The sequence below is a fragment of the Lactuca serriola genome, chromosome 6, assembly GCF_051521515.1.
Source record: "Lactuca serriola cultivar US96UC23 chromosome 6, Lser_US96UC23_V15, whole genome shotgun sequence".
NCBI lineage: Eukaryota > Viridiplantae > Streptophyta > Magnoliopsida > Asterales > Asteraceae > Lactuca > Lactuca serriola.
The window spans coordinates 65,517,293-65,533,148 of NC_136413.1; the positions used below are offsets into that span (position 1 = coordinate 65,517,293).

Sequence of the window (15,856 nt, forward strand, 5' to 3'; positions counted from 1 at the left end):
AAAATGACTGTTTGTAAACGGTAATAACAACCATATTGGTCTAATATGCACAAAAAAACCTTAGTGGCCTAATACAAACAAACTGGAAACCTAATTACCCTCCTAAGTCATTAATCCTAATTATTTAGAAAACATGCTTACTAATCAATGTGACTGACTTGTTTGATTGAAAATAGTTGCTTCCATTTAAACTTATCTCACAACCCTTCCATAACTTCTAAGTCCAAAAACTCATATGATTGATAATCTTCATTACATAAATATGCAATATTTTATCAATAACTTCTTTTTTGTCATTTAAATATTTACAAGAACACATCCATGTGTACAAATACAATCTCACTTTGATACCTCCCATCAATTTCTACATTTGATAACAAATGGAAATGTAAAACCAACAGGGACTTGCAGAGGATGCCTATTATCAATTATTTTATAAAAAGGAAAACCACAACATGAACTAAGAGAGTGAAGTTGCAAAATTAATCAAAAATCAACAGATAAACAGCACATACAAACTATATACAACACATAAACGGAACTTTATAAAGCATGAAACTTAATGACAGGAAAAGTAAAAAACTTAAAGAAGACTTTATAAAAAGAAAGACCACCCTTACTTGCCACAAATGGTTGAAGACATCAACAAGAAGACCAATCTGACCATGGAATCCACATGTTGTCTGATCATGACTTCAGTAGATGAACTACCGAAATGTAAGAATTGCAATTGAACTCTATTAGTATTTGAAAATGGAACTAGGGTTCCAGAGAAGATGACGAAGGGTTTAAAAAAAATTGGACCATTTCTCGATTTGTGTGTGTCATCCTTACACAGGGGCCAAGCTAATATTCTCTGTATCGTTCCAATTTTATCGGATGTCTCCAAAGGGACGACTATATATGAAGAGTTTCACCATATAGAGGAGTAGCAGGTTATATAGGACGACGCAAGTTCTAAACGAACTAGTTTACTGTTGATGATCATATATTCTCAATGTCTTTAAATTTAAGGTTAATGACTTAGGAGGGTAATTAGGTTTCCAGTTTATCCGTATTAGGTCACTAAGGTATTTTTTTTTGTGCGTATTAGACCAATGTGGTTGTTATTACCGTTTAGAAATAAAACCGGTAAAATGACTATTTCTAAACGGTAATAACAACCACATTGGTCTAATACGCAAAAAAAAAAAAAAAAAAAAAAAAAAAAAAAAAAAAAAAAAAAAAAAAAACCTTAGTGACCTAATACGAACAAACTGAAAACCTAATTACCCTCCTAAGTCATTATCCATTTTCCTTGCCAAGTTGACAGTGTTAGTTCCTTTTACACGTAATAGAAATAAAAATATAAATTTAGTGTTGTTTTTTTTTTAATTTTGGCACGTAATCAAGCCACATCAACGTCGCATAACTATAAGTCTGGTTAGCACCTCAAATCAAAAAAGCCCGACACGTCAGTATGTCATGTCATCTGTAACTGAATTAATACGTTAAATGTTCAACATAGTAGAAATTAGAACACTTAGTGACTAAATTGTTATAAAAAAATAGTTTTAAAACCATTTTTTTATGAAAACATAGTGATATTTTTGCAATTTACCCTTATATTAATTGTAATTTTATAAATTGTTGTGGATAATTGAATTGAATAATTGGATTATATTTGATAATGTTACTTAACAATTGTAATGGATTTTGCTACAAAACAATTTCAATGGAATTCGTTACGGAAAATTTTTACACTAATGGAATTTGCAATTGAAATTTTTCTATGAAATTTGTTATAAAATTTTTGGTACATAATGGGCTATGAAATGTGCTACTGAAATTTTGATACAGAATTTGCTACAAAGTACACTATAAAACTCAAATGGTAACGAATAGACGTCGTAAAAATGGGTGTAGCAAAATTGCTACTAAAATATAATTTTGTAGCTAAATAGTTTACTTAAAAAAATATGTTTATGAAAACGTATTGATAGTTATCCACATTTAGCTACAAAATTTCAACTTTATGCTATAAAATTTAGGGAAATCTCCAGAAAAGTCCTAAAATTATAGTCCAATTTATGAAAAAGTCCCAAACTAAATTTTATTTACAGAAAAGCACAGAATGCCGATTAAAATTTCGAAAAAACCATTTTCGGCCGGTTTCACAGATTTTGCCGGTATTCTGTCCTTTTTCGTTAGTTTGCTCAAAATTTTGGGATTTTTCCAAAAATTACATAATAACCAAAATATTTGGACTTTTTTGAAAATTACCATGAAATTAATGGATATTATTATTAACAAATCATTTATAAACATAAAAAATATTTTTATTATAAAAAAAGGAAATACATTTGTTGCTAATTTCTAGGAATAAATTAATGGTCTAAGTACTCTATTGCTTCGTGACCACTCAAACTCTCCACGTTCTTCCTATGCATTATTGTGTGTATGATGGTGAGATGAACTTAGTTAGCATTCCTCTAATGTTGGTGATCCTCTTATGTTGTTTAACCTAACTACAAACAAATATTTATACCTTACATGTTAACAACCATCATCTAACACACATCTATAAAATATAAAAAGTGAACCGTGAATGATAATTTATATGGAAACAATTGAACGGTTATTATTTAATTAAATTGTCATTCAAATTTTACTTTTCACACTCGATAGATGTGTGTAATTTTATAGTTGTTACCGGGTAATGTTTAGAGGTTAGGTGGTAGTTAGGTTAAAGAACATAATGAAAGATCTATATGTTCGTGTAATAATATTTTCTAGTAACACATGATCATATAGCGTCATGCCTAATAGCAAGTAGACACTTACTGATTGTGTATTAATAAATATTATCAACTCTTGTATTGGTCACGCCTAACAGAGTACTTCTCACTATGACACTCACAACGATACATTGGAAGAACATAGAGACTTTAAAGTTGTCAACAAACAATAGAGAAATACATAGTTGACCATTTATTTGTTAATAATAAAAATATGTATTTCCTTTGTTTATAATAAAAAAAATTATGTTTATAAATGATTTGTTAATAATAATATCAATTAATTACATAGTAATTTTCAAAAAAGTCCCAATATTTTGGTTATCGAATAATTTTCAGAAAAGTCCTAATATTTTGAGCAAACTAACGAAAAAGGACAGAATACCGGTTTCGTAGATTTAGCCGGTATTCTGTCATTTTTCGTTAATTTGCTCAAAATATTAGGACTTTTCAGAAAATTATCCAATAACCAAAATATTGAGACTTTTTTGAAAATTACTATGGAATTAATTGATATTATTATTAACAAATCATCTATAAACATATTTTTTTTATTATAAATAAAGGAAATATTTTTTTATTATTATTAACAAATGAATGGTCGACTATGTACTTCTCTATTGTTTGTTGACAACTTTAAAGTCTCTATGTTCTTTCTATGTATCCTTGTGGGTGTAATAGTGAGAAGTAGTCTGTTAGGCGTGACCAATACAAAAGTTGATAATATTTATTAATACACAATCAATAAGTGTCTACTTGCTATTAGGTATGATGCTATATGATCACGTGTTATTAGAAAATATTATTACATGAACATATAGATCTTTCATTATGTTCTTTAACCTAATTACCACCTAACCTCCAAACATTACCCGGTAACAACCATAAAATTACACACATCTATCGAGAGTGAAAAGTAAACTTTGAATGACAATTTAAATAGATAATAACCCTTCAATTGTTTCCATATAAATTATCAGTCACGGTTCACTTTTTATATTTTATAGATGTGTGTTAGCTGATGTTTGTTAACATGTAAAGTACAAATATTTGTTTGTAGTTAGGTTAAACAACATAAGAGGATCACCAACATTAGAGAAATGATAAACTAAGTTCATCTCAACATCATACACACAACAATGCATAGGAAGAACGTAGAGAGTTTGAGTGGTCATGAAGCAATAGAGTAGTTAGACCACCAATTTATTCCTAAAAATTAGCAACAAATGTATTTCCTTTTCTTATAATAAAAATATTTTTATGTTTATAAATGATTTGATAATAATAATATCCATTAATTTCATAGTAATTTTCAAAAAAGTCCCAATATTTTGGTTATTATGTAATTTTTGGAAAAGTCCCAAAATTTTGAACAAACTAACGAAAAAATACAGAATATCGGCAAAATCTGTGAAACCAGCCGAAAAGGGTTTTTTTGAAGTTTTAATCGGTATTCTGTGCTTTTCTGTAAATAAAATTTAGTTTGAGACTTTTTCATAAATTGGACTAAAATTTTAGGATTTTTCTAGAGATTTCCCTAAAACATTTGGGTGGTACTCCCAATATTTTTTAATTGGATAAGACTCAGAGAGACAAGAACTTATAATGTTTTGATGATAGTTTCATATGTACCAGAAATGAGACCAAAACCGACTTTATGATCTTTGTCTGAAAACTGTCATATGACAGTTTCAAACTGTCATAAAACTATAAAAACTGACATAAAAACGAAAGTTTGGATAAGGGTCAAGCAATGGTAAATTCTCTGAAAATCCAATTTTCTGATGCATTTTTAATATAGTAACATACCCTATATAATGGTCAAACAATGGTCAATACCCTATATAATGAACCCACCAGGGGCTGCCGCCCCTTGGACCCCGTTCCCAGGGGCGCTACCCCCGAACATTCATTCGTTTAGGGGCTTTGCTCATAAATGACAATGTACTTTGAAACTTGATCAAACTTAAACAAATGTGTACTCTACACCTTCCTTATTTGTTTAATATTTATCAAAATCACTTTTGGTTAACAAAATAATCTCATTACACTTAAATAATATTGATGATAACAAATCACCAACATATAATTTATTAACAGGGCGCCCTTGGAGGTTTCAGGACGGGACTGCCAACCCCCGCCCCCGCCCTCGCCCCCGAAAGTAAAACGGGGGTTAACCATACCCCTGCCCCCGCTTCCTTCCCCGATTTTTTCAAAAAATACCCTCAAATGGGACGAGACCCCCACGTGATCGGGGTCCCACGGGACCCCCACATGATCGTGGTCTCACAGGACTTTTTGATATCCCTATATAGACTAGTGTAGCTGATATGTATTTTGGTTCACTTGAGACATTACTATGATATATAATATTGTATAAAAGGGTATGAATTTTTTTTCATAAATAGGTTGTAGATTTTTATTATAGAATTATTTATCATGTTCTAGGATAGGACATTACATTACTCTTTTTAATGCTTATTAGATGGATGATTATTCTCATTTGTAAACATAGTACTTATTTTGATGTAACATCGGTATTAATATTGGTTGTAATGACGACATGTCGACATATGGTTGTATATTGAATTTTCTATTGTCAAATCCGATGTTAAGACAAGGTAATTGATAATATACGTTGAATTCACCTAAATTATGAAGTATCCAAACTTTCTGATCAAGCATTACTTCATAATCAAAATACGACATTTGCACATTAAATGTCGGCTAAATTAACTATGATGTTGTATTCCTTCAGTTAATTAATTCAATACTTTCGATTTGTAACCTCTTATATATCATGTGAAAAGAAAGTAATGAACCAAAATATAACTGGGGTATTATATATGATCAAATGTGACAGTAGCTTTTAGTCTAAGTTAGCAAGCACCCCACACCAGCCCACTCCTCCCTGCCCGACCCCATTTTGATATGATAACTAGTATTTTTTCCTACCTTCCTAAGCAAACTACACCCTGTCATTGTACCTCATCTTTCATTACCCTTAAAATTTAAAAACCTCTTGAATATTGTTTTTTCTAAGTATAATATATATACTACCCATAAAACTACTTTCTTAAAACTTATTTTCATTTTTCTTTTTCATGAGGGGGGAGGGAATTATTTTATGGTTTTGATTAATCCATTTAAAAACAATATGTTTTGATTTATATTACCTTCATTTAAATTGAAGAGATAAAAGTCAAAACATCACTTCAATGCAATACAACGATCTAATATTAATATAACTCCAGATTGTCATTATTAAAAATGAAATGGTTTAAAGAAGCATGCATATAGATGACCTAAAAAAACCTGATTTAATGCAATACAACGATCTAATAATAATATATTTAAGCACCTCCATTAGAATAAAAGATTAGTCTCTAGAGCTATACTACTTGTAAAGATATGAATGGGCCTTTGATCCTATAATTAATATCATGTATCCTTAAATTCTTAAATCACTGCTTACATTGTTTATTAACCTATTGACATTTAATTACTTTATTATTCATTTCAACAAAATGGTAATAAATCACGGTTTCTTTATCTCCGCATGCACATCATGCACAAACAGGTCATGTAAAGTCTCAGTTATATCAACATGGAAAACTCAACTGTCAACACAGTAACAAACTTAAAATAATCTCATCATTAAAAAGAAGAATGACCTATAAACTTATGATTTCCAAAAAGAAGATTTCGATAAATGCCCTGGCACTGAAGTTGCCAATCTAACTAAAATCGTTACGTACCACCAACTCAAATAGTAACATTTCCAGCCATAACAACCACATTTCACCAAACTCTCACATCCATCCACTCCCATAAAACCCCTACATGCCACACACCACCCTCACCTCCATCTCACATTTTCAAGATCTCACCTTTCACTTTCTTGAAAAATGTCTACAAATCTTCAATCATCTCCCATATGCAAACTCTTGCTACTATTCATCCTTCAATGCATCATCATCACCACCACCGTAGCTCAAGCTCCGGCGCCAGCACCATCAGGCCCCACCAACATCACCAAGATTCTTGAAAAAGCCGGCCAATTCACCACCCTCATTCGCCTCTTTAAACTTACACAAGTGGGTGATCAAATCAACACACAACTCAATAACTCCAACCAGGGAATGACAGTGTTTGCTCCAACTGATAACGCTTTCTCTGCCCTCAAAGCCGGAACCCTAAATTCTCTCTCTGATCAACAGAAAGTTCAGTTGTTGCAGTTTCATGTCCTTCCGCAGTACCTCACGACTTCACAGTTTCAAACTATTAGTAATCCGTTAAGAACACAGGCCGGAGACAGTGCCAGCAATAAGTTTCCGTTGAATATAACCAGCTCCGGCAACCAAGTGAATGTGACAACCGGTGTGATGGATACGACGGTGTCCAATACTCTCTACACTGACGGTTCACTTGCCGTGTATCAAGTTGACCAAGTGTTGTTACCCATGAGCATGTTTGGTCCACAGTCTCCGGCTCCGGCTCCGGCACCTGCAAAAAAGAAGAAATCCGGCGCCGATGACGATACTCCGGCAACCGATGACAGTTCTCCTAGCGCTGATGCCTCCGGTGCGGTTGGTTTTGGCGGGCTTGTGCGTGTCTTGATCGTGGGGTCCGTTGGAGTGATCGTGTTCATCGCCTTGAGCTGTTTGTGAAAATAAACGGTGAAGATGATGACTGATCAGAAAAAGGAATTGGGCATACTTTTGGAATGATTTTTTTTTACTAAGGTGACTTGGGTTAATGTGGTTATACAGTGCGATGCGTGCTTTTTGAATAATTACAACCTATGTCATCCATTTTGTCATTGAATTTTACTCGGTATGTACTATGTACGATTAATTGAAGTTCAGAGATTTTTTTTTCGTTTTCAGTTGTTGTTCTTCATCAAATATGTATTATATTCAGTATTTTTTTAAAAAGAAAAGCAAAAACATGTATTTGTGTTTCATGATCGGGTGCTCCTTTGTATGCAAAAATTATAGAAGGAAAAGATTGAGGCATTAAGATGGAATTACTACAAGAAACGCACCATTAGCCGGTAATGCTGCGACAGACGTCGACGCTGCTAAAGCTTTTTGGCGACGACATGGCGTCGTTAAAAGGTCGCCGATATTGCCTCGTGCAAATGGTTCATATGTCGCCCCCTATGCTCCCTACAAATGTTATGTTGCCACTAATTAATACTTACATGTCGATGCTAAAGGCATCACCGGTAAAATATATTTTTTTTGTTTAACATTAAAATTATAGAAAACAATATAATATATATAAAAACTGCTACGAAACTTAATTTTGCAAAAAAAAAAATGAAACATTAACCACACTTAATACTATATCTAATCCAAAATATTAATCCATAGATATCCGGTCTTTTAGCATTTTTTGCGACATTTCCAACTAAAAGAAAACAAAATATATTACCAACATATCATAATAGCATTGTACATTCCAAAATTACCAAAATACAAAATACCAACATATCAAACTATAACCAACATATCATTATAACATTCTACTTTCCAAATACACTTAGACATACATCATACACAATATTGCATATACATTATAGCATTGTACTTTTTTTTTCATTTTTCCATTATAGCAATTTACTTTCCAAAAAATTATCAAACTACAAAATACCAACGTATCAATCTATAACCAAACTACATGATACACAATATTGTATATACATTATAACATTGTATTTTTTTCATTTTTCCATTATAAGATTGTATTTTCCAAAATTTACCAAAATACAAAATATCAACATATCAAACCATAACCAACATATATAGCTTCTACTTTCCATTATAGCATTGTTATTTCCAAAAATTACCAAAATACATAATACCAACATATCAAACCATCACCAACACATCATTATAGCATTCTACTTTCCAAATACACTTAAACATACATTATACAAAAGATTGCATATTGTAACGCCCGCAAATCCGGGCTAGTCAAATTAGAGGCAATAGGGGTCGAAAATGACTTTTCGACAAAAGATTATTTAGAATAAATAATCTTGAACAAGTTGTAGAGTACGTTACAAGGTTTTCATACATATAAAGAACGCCGAAATCCGAGTTATAACGAAGAAGTTATGACCCGTTGAAGTTTCGCGACGGAACCGGCACGATACCGGGAAGCGTAAATAGTGAATTTACGATAGAGCGAGATTTAGCCTTAGCGATCTAAACGAAAGTCTTAGAATATGTTAAACTAAGAACATCGATAAAAAGAACGCCCAAATCTGACTTCGTATGAGGAAGTTATGATTTTTCTAAGATTTAGCATAGCAGTGCACAGCCCGAAATCTGAATTTTAGATCGGTCAATTTTTATCGACGGGATCTAAATGAAAGTTGTAGTACTCGTAAATACCAATGCTTGGATATAAAGAACGTCGATAATAGAACTCGTATGCGAAAGTTATCGACGAAGCTTAGTCCCTACTTTTCGAGCGCGGCGAATTCGATACAGTTTTGTAAATCCGAGATAGAATGAGAATTAGCCAACGAGGTCTAAATGAGAGTTGAGGATCTCATTAATAGGAACTCAACGGTAAAAAGACAGACAAAAACGGAACTCGTATGCGAAAGTTATGGACGAAGCTTAGTCTCTACTTTTCGAGCGCGGCGAATTCGATATAGTTTTGTAAATCCGAGATAGAATGAGAATTAGCTAACGAGGTCTAAATGAAAGTTGAAGATCTCATTAATAGGAACTCAACAGTAAAAAGACAGACAAAAACGGAGCTCGTATGCAAAAGTTACGGACGAAGCTTGGAGACTACTTTACTATACACTTCCTATAAATACAAGGGTGAACTCCTCATATTTTCTTCACACCATAAGCCTTTCTTTCTCTCTCTAACTTCTCTCTAACCTCCCTAAACCCCTCCCAAGTCTAGGGAACCTCCCTATCACGAGAAGAAAGCCCCGGAGCGCCCGACGGCTCCGAGAAAAAAAGCTTTCGGCTCGGAAACGCTGCTCCAACGAAGCCCGGTTTTTAATAAAAACCCGCTGTAAGTGAGTTACGCCTATAATATATTTAATATAGATTTTATTTAATTATAGTAACATTGTTAGGACCTTAAAATAATTATTTGGGCTATTATTATGAGTTATATTGAGTGTTATTTAACGCTTATATAATAGTAATAATAGCTAGACTATTAAATTAGTCTCGTCAAGCGTTAGACTAAACTCTAGTGGTAATGATACTAGGTTTCGTCAAGGGATAATTGTTTTAAGAGTAACGAAGTGCTGTCCGAGTGCCGACTCACCACCTTTCAGGTGAGTGCATAGTCCTTTTCATCTTACACATAGATATGAAGTATTTTATATAAACTACGTGCTATGTGTGCACATTATCTGAATATTTGTTGTCTATGCTGGTTGAACGTTTTATACATGTTTTAAAGGACTTAAACTGTATACGTATTTTATATATACGAAAATGTTGGGTATGAGATGGGTAGATGAATGATGAGAGATAGAAGATGACGTGAGTATACATTGGCAGCTATAGACTTAGTGCCTATGGGACAAACACCGGTAGCTATAGACTTAGTACCTTTTAGACGTTGGTAGCTATGGATTTAGTACCTGTTGGGAATTGGTAGCTATGGACTTAGTACCTATTAGTTAGACGCTGGTAGCTAAGGATTTAGTACCTGTAGGAATTGGTAGCTATGGACTTAGTACCTGTTGAACATTGGTAGCTATGGACTTAGTACCTATTAGATAAAGACTGGTAGCTATGGATTTAGTACCCGATGAATAGACTATAGCAGCTATGGAATTAGTGCTTTATGAACGAACATTGGCAGCTATGGATTTAGTGCCAGTCCCATAACCCTGGAAGTAAGGGACTTCAGAATAAACGAATGCAGGATAGATGACTCTTAGGTTAAATCCTTAAAGAGTAAAGAAGATAATGGGGATGGGTAGTTGGGTTGATTGTTTGATTGAACATAATAATTATATTATTGTAGGTTGAAAACCCTATGTACTCACCAGGTTTCCCAACCTGACCCACTCAGTTTATGTATATCACAGGTGACGAAGTGAAGTGACATTACACTGAGATTTAAAAGAGATGTAGATCACTAGTGTAAATCATTGTAAGTTCTGTTTATGCTTATGTTTCGGTATTAACGATGACATCCCAAACATTTTAAAATGAAATAAATACGTTTCTTCGAAAATGTTTTAATAACGTATTTACCATGTTTTTCTGGGAACAAATTCCGCAACCTTTTTATAAAATGAAGTACTCTGATTTTTATAAAGCATAAACAAAATCGGTCTTTTCTGGCCGTGATTTTGGGGATGTCACACATATACATTATAACATTGTACTTTTTTTCATTTTTCCATTATAGCATTTTACTTTCCAAAAAATTACCAAACTACAAAATACCAACATATCAAACTATAACCAAACTACATGATACACAATATTGCATATACATTATAACATTGTATTTTTTTCATTTTTCCATTATAACATTATACTTTCCAAAAATTACCAAAATACAAAATACCAACATATCAAACCATAATCAACATATCATTATAGCATTCTACTTTCCATTATAGCATTGTACTATATACTAAAAAAACAATTACCAACATATCATTATACCAACCTACTTTTTTTGTTTTTCCATTATACCATTATACTTTTCAACTTAAACTAACAATTACATGTGATTGTGGTGGTGGTTGTGTCATCGGTTCTTCCTGATCGTACATAGACACAACCATAGAAGGTTTACGCCCAATGTCCCTGATATGTTCGCTTCGAGAACCCAATATTCTTTCAAAACAATTTTTTATATCATTTGGTGTTAGACCGCTTAATTTAGAAGAAGCTTGGGTTTGTTGATTGATCTCTTGGAGTAAAGCATTCTGTATTTTCAAGATATGATAAACATCATAAAAATTAGATTACTAAATACATTGACGATATAAAAAACTTATATGAAAATACATATTAACAACTTATGTATTATTGCTCGACTACAGGACTACTAAATACCCTTTGTCGATTGGTATTAGCCTTACGAAATGCTTCGATTCGAGTGATGTCCTATTTAACATTAAAATTTAGATTAATTATATTTTAAATAAACAGTTAAATATATCATAACTTACTTCTTTGAAACAGACATTACTATATAAGCACGATCCTCCTTTGTATACAATTTGTTGTTGTGCATGGACTTCTTTTTTGACGCTAAACGCTTTAGAAATTTTGTGCATTTGAAAATGTTCGACGGTCTGCGCCCAATTTTCACATGACATACCCTTGGGGAGGAGGAGGTTGTCTAATGTCATTGGGATATCTGCAGGCCCCCGATATTCTGAAAATAAGATGGGCTTTACTTTTCTAGCCTCTGTAAATTTTTGCAAGAGTCGCATCAATGCTTTGCAACAATTAAGCATGCTTGAGATCCAAGTTAACCTTATCCAAATTATACTTATTCCACAAATAAAAAAAATTTAGTTAATTAAATATCAATCACAACTAAACTTAAAATATTATCCAAGTTACCTTTAGATGGACACCTGCTACATTCCTTAAAGCGGGGGAAACATTGTCCCAACCATATATGTTCAAAGGGATGTCCATCCACATATACATCCCGATCTCATGGGTAAACCAATTACCATGATTGCCGACAAGGGAATATGTGAGCTCCCTATCAAAAACCAAATCCATGGGATTTCCCTTATTTGTTTGTATCATCTTTCCTAGTTGGATGTTTTTAGATATACCTCTTCTTTTTTTAGGAAGCTCAATTGAAAAAATAAAATTAAAAATATTAGTCATGATAGCTTATAATAAATTTAATAAAAATAGCTAATAAATATATCATAATAAGACTTACCATCATGTTCATGTTGTCCGCGGTGTAAGTATAAACATCCATTTGTGAACCCATTGAAAGGGACGACAACTCTTTATGATATATTTATTAGCTATTTTTATTAATTTATTATAAGTTATCCTGTTCATGCTAGGTGCATAGTTAATGAACACAAATCACGACTAAATACTATAAACCTAGCACCATTGACTATGTATGCGGTGTAAGTATAAACATCCATTTGTGAACCCATTGAAAGGGACGACAACTCTTTGTAGAATTCTAGAGAGTTTTCTTTTTCCATCTTAAAAACCTATTAAACATATATTAATGTGTAAACATCCATTTGTGAACCCATTGAAAGGGACGACACTTACTCGATGTATTTTCTGACTTCTTGATAACTATTCAATATAAACCATTCTATATTATGTTTTTCCCTTAGATCAAGATGTTTGATTTGTGTTGTGCTGGACGATCGATACTTAAACTCAAATATCTAAAACTTTGTGTTTTCATTGACAACATCCTCGTTTCTTTCAGAGCGATTGAATTGAGTCTGCACATCTCGAAGGTACATTGAACAGAATGATAAAGCTTCTTCAGCAGCATGACCTTCTGCTATACAACCTTCTGGCCTCACCTTATTTATAACATATTTTTTTAGTTTTTTCATATACCTTTCGAATGGATACATCCATCTCATACATATCGGGCCTCCGACAATCCTTCATCAGGTAAACGCAAAACTAAATGAATCATAATGTAAAAAAATGTTGGAGGATAAATCAACTCTAACTTGCACAAGATTCTAATAATGTATTATTTTGCTTTCCTCATATCCTCCACTCCGGCAATCACTTCATCAGGTAAATGCAAAACTAAATGAATCATAATGTCAAAAAACTTTGGATGATAAATCCACTCTAACTTGCACAAGATTCTAGTAATGTATTCTTTTGCTTTCCTCATATCTCCACCTTTAGTGTTCTGGAGCAAATTTTCTTGAGAAACTCACCAAGATCTACAAGTGGTGTAGAAGTTTCTTTGTCTAATAACGCTCTAACTACAATCAGTATCAATAGTTGCATAAGAATGTGATAGTCATGAGATTTCAACCCAATAATGTTAGTATCATTATCTACCACTTTCTTACTGATGTTAGATCCAAACCCATCTGGTAGTTTAACATCTCTTATAACTTGACAAAAGATTTTGCGGTCAGGTTTCTTGAATAAGTATCTTGCATGTGGTCGGGTGAATTTGTTACCCTTTCTTTGCAACCATTGATTATGCCGAATATTCAGATTTCTCAAGTCCTCCTGTGTATTTGATGTGTCTTTACTCTTATCATTCATCAGAGAAGTACCCAAAAATCTCACCCACATTTTTCTCGACATGCACCACATCTATGTTGTGCTTTAGCTGCAGAGAATACTAATACTCGAGCTCGAAAAATATGCTATGTTTCGACCAGTAACTCGAATCCTTGCAGATCCATGTTTTCCTTAACAATCTTAGGATGTTTACCCGGTTTATGAAGTAGTATATGACCTAGTTGCTCTTGTATATCTTCATTAGTAAAGTGTCTCAGTGTGGGTCTTGTCTTCAGTTGCCCGTTAAATTTCAAACTCATCCTTAACGGATCATTAGCATCTAAGAACAAACAATGACCGACATAAATGACTCGATTTGTTACACGATACGAGGGAATGTTTTCATTGCAAGCCGGGCATACTCTATACCCTTGTCCACTCCAACCCGATAAACTACTATGTGCTGGAAATTCATTTATTGTCCACGACAACATAACTTTCATTGTGAAGAATGTGTTTGTCGTTACATCTTTAATACATACGCCTGAGCGCCCCAATAACTTAAGCTCTTCAATTAACGGCCTAAGGAAAACATCTATGTCATTTCCACGTGCTTTGGGGTCGGGAATCAACAAGGCCAACATGAATGATGAATATTTCATACAAATCCATGGTGGTAGATTGTATATGGTGATTACGACCGGCCACGTGTTATATGGATTACACATGTTACAAATGGATTAAAGCCATCAGCTACCACCCTTAGGCGTATGTTATGAGGTTTACTCGAGAAGTTAGTGTGATTGTAACAACCCAGAAAAGTGGTGAAAATATACATTTTAAATTCTATCAAATCATTCATTAATTGTTCAAAACCAACATCAAGTCATAACATTCAAAACATCATAGTACAATTATTTCAAATGCGAAAATCATGAGGGATGGATGTTGTTGTTGGGTTTTGAGCAATCTAACACTTCCTAAGTGTGCATGCAACCCTAATAAACCTTGGATCTATGTTTGTCTAAATACATGCAAAATAATAATTTTCCAAGGTTCATAACCTATCTAACATAGCATGGGGAACATTTCAACATAAAAGAGTTAGAAGAGATTACATACCTTTTTGATGAGTTTGGTTCTTGAGGAGTTTGAGGGCCAAGCACCAATAGTGTGAATGCATCAAATGGAATCACAAAACACCAAAAACTCTTGGAAAAAATTTGAGAGAGTATACACACTTGTATTTTCGGCCACACACAAGCTCACACACACTAGTTCACTAGTTGCCATTTCATGCTCCATAAGCATGCTTATATAGTGTGCATGGTTAGGGTGAAACCCTAATAACCCATGACCTTTCCTTTTCCACGGATCCATGGGTTAAAAGCTCCATGGATCATCCATGGACTTCCATCCAAGCCTAGCCCATTAACAAATGAGTGTTAGCCCACACTATATAAAACCAATAGCCCATAATCTAATTAGTCTTCCTTTTAATCTCTAAATTAATTCATAATTAATTTAAGACTAATACTAATTAAATAACATAACTTCATATTAATATATTATAACTTATAATATATTAATAAACATATGTGTATAACTCTCATAAAATTATCCATAAAAAGTTCGGGTGAGATGCAACCCAAATGGACCATGCCGGTCGGGTCAAGTATATACCAAATAAGTTATGGACTTAGACACCTTATCCAACAGACTCCCACTTGGATAAGTCTAATAACTATATTTGCGTATGTTACTTCAGGAACCAACCAGCAATCGTAGCTCTCGAAAACTCTGTTGAACTATGAAGCGCCATTTTAGATAAGTGATCATATAATCCTCTGTTCTCATGATATC

The 15,856-nt window shown here is 33.2% G+C and overlaps 1 protein-coding gene and 1 non-coding gene across 2 annotated transcripts; one reads left to right on the forward strand and one right to left on the reverse strand.

The window, feature by feature from the left end:
* Positions 1 to 792: 792 nt before the first annotated feature.
* LOC145060733 (U6 spliceosomal RNA) lies at positions 793 to 895 on the reverse strand. Its single transcript, XR_013686918.1, has one exon. It is a non-coding gene; the product is annotated as a U6 spliceosomal RNA (small nuclear RNA).
* A 5,706-nt stretch (positions 896 to 6,601) lies between these two features.
* LOC145058829 (fasciclin-like arabinogalactan protein 11) lies at positions 6,602 to 7,665 on the forward strand. Its single transcript, XM_079006712.1, has one exon. It carries the CDS (start codon positions 6,686 to 6,688, stop codon positions 7,445 to 7,447), a length of 762 nt encoding a protein of 253 aa, XP_078862838.1. The 5' UTR covers positions 6,602 to 6,685; the 3' UTR covers positions 7,448 to 7,665.
* Positions 7,666 to 15,856: the final 8,191 nt, after the last annotated feature.

Bases quoted from the DNA above. Each gene is read 5' to 3' on its own strand.
- LOC145058829 (XM_079006712.1), top strand. From the start codon at position 6,686: ATGTCTACAAATCTTCAATCATCTCCCATATGCAAACTCTTGCTACTA.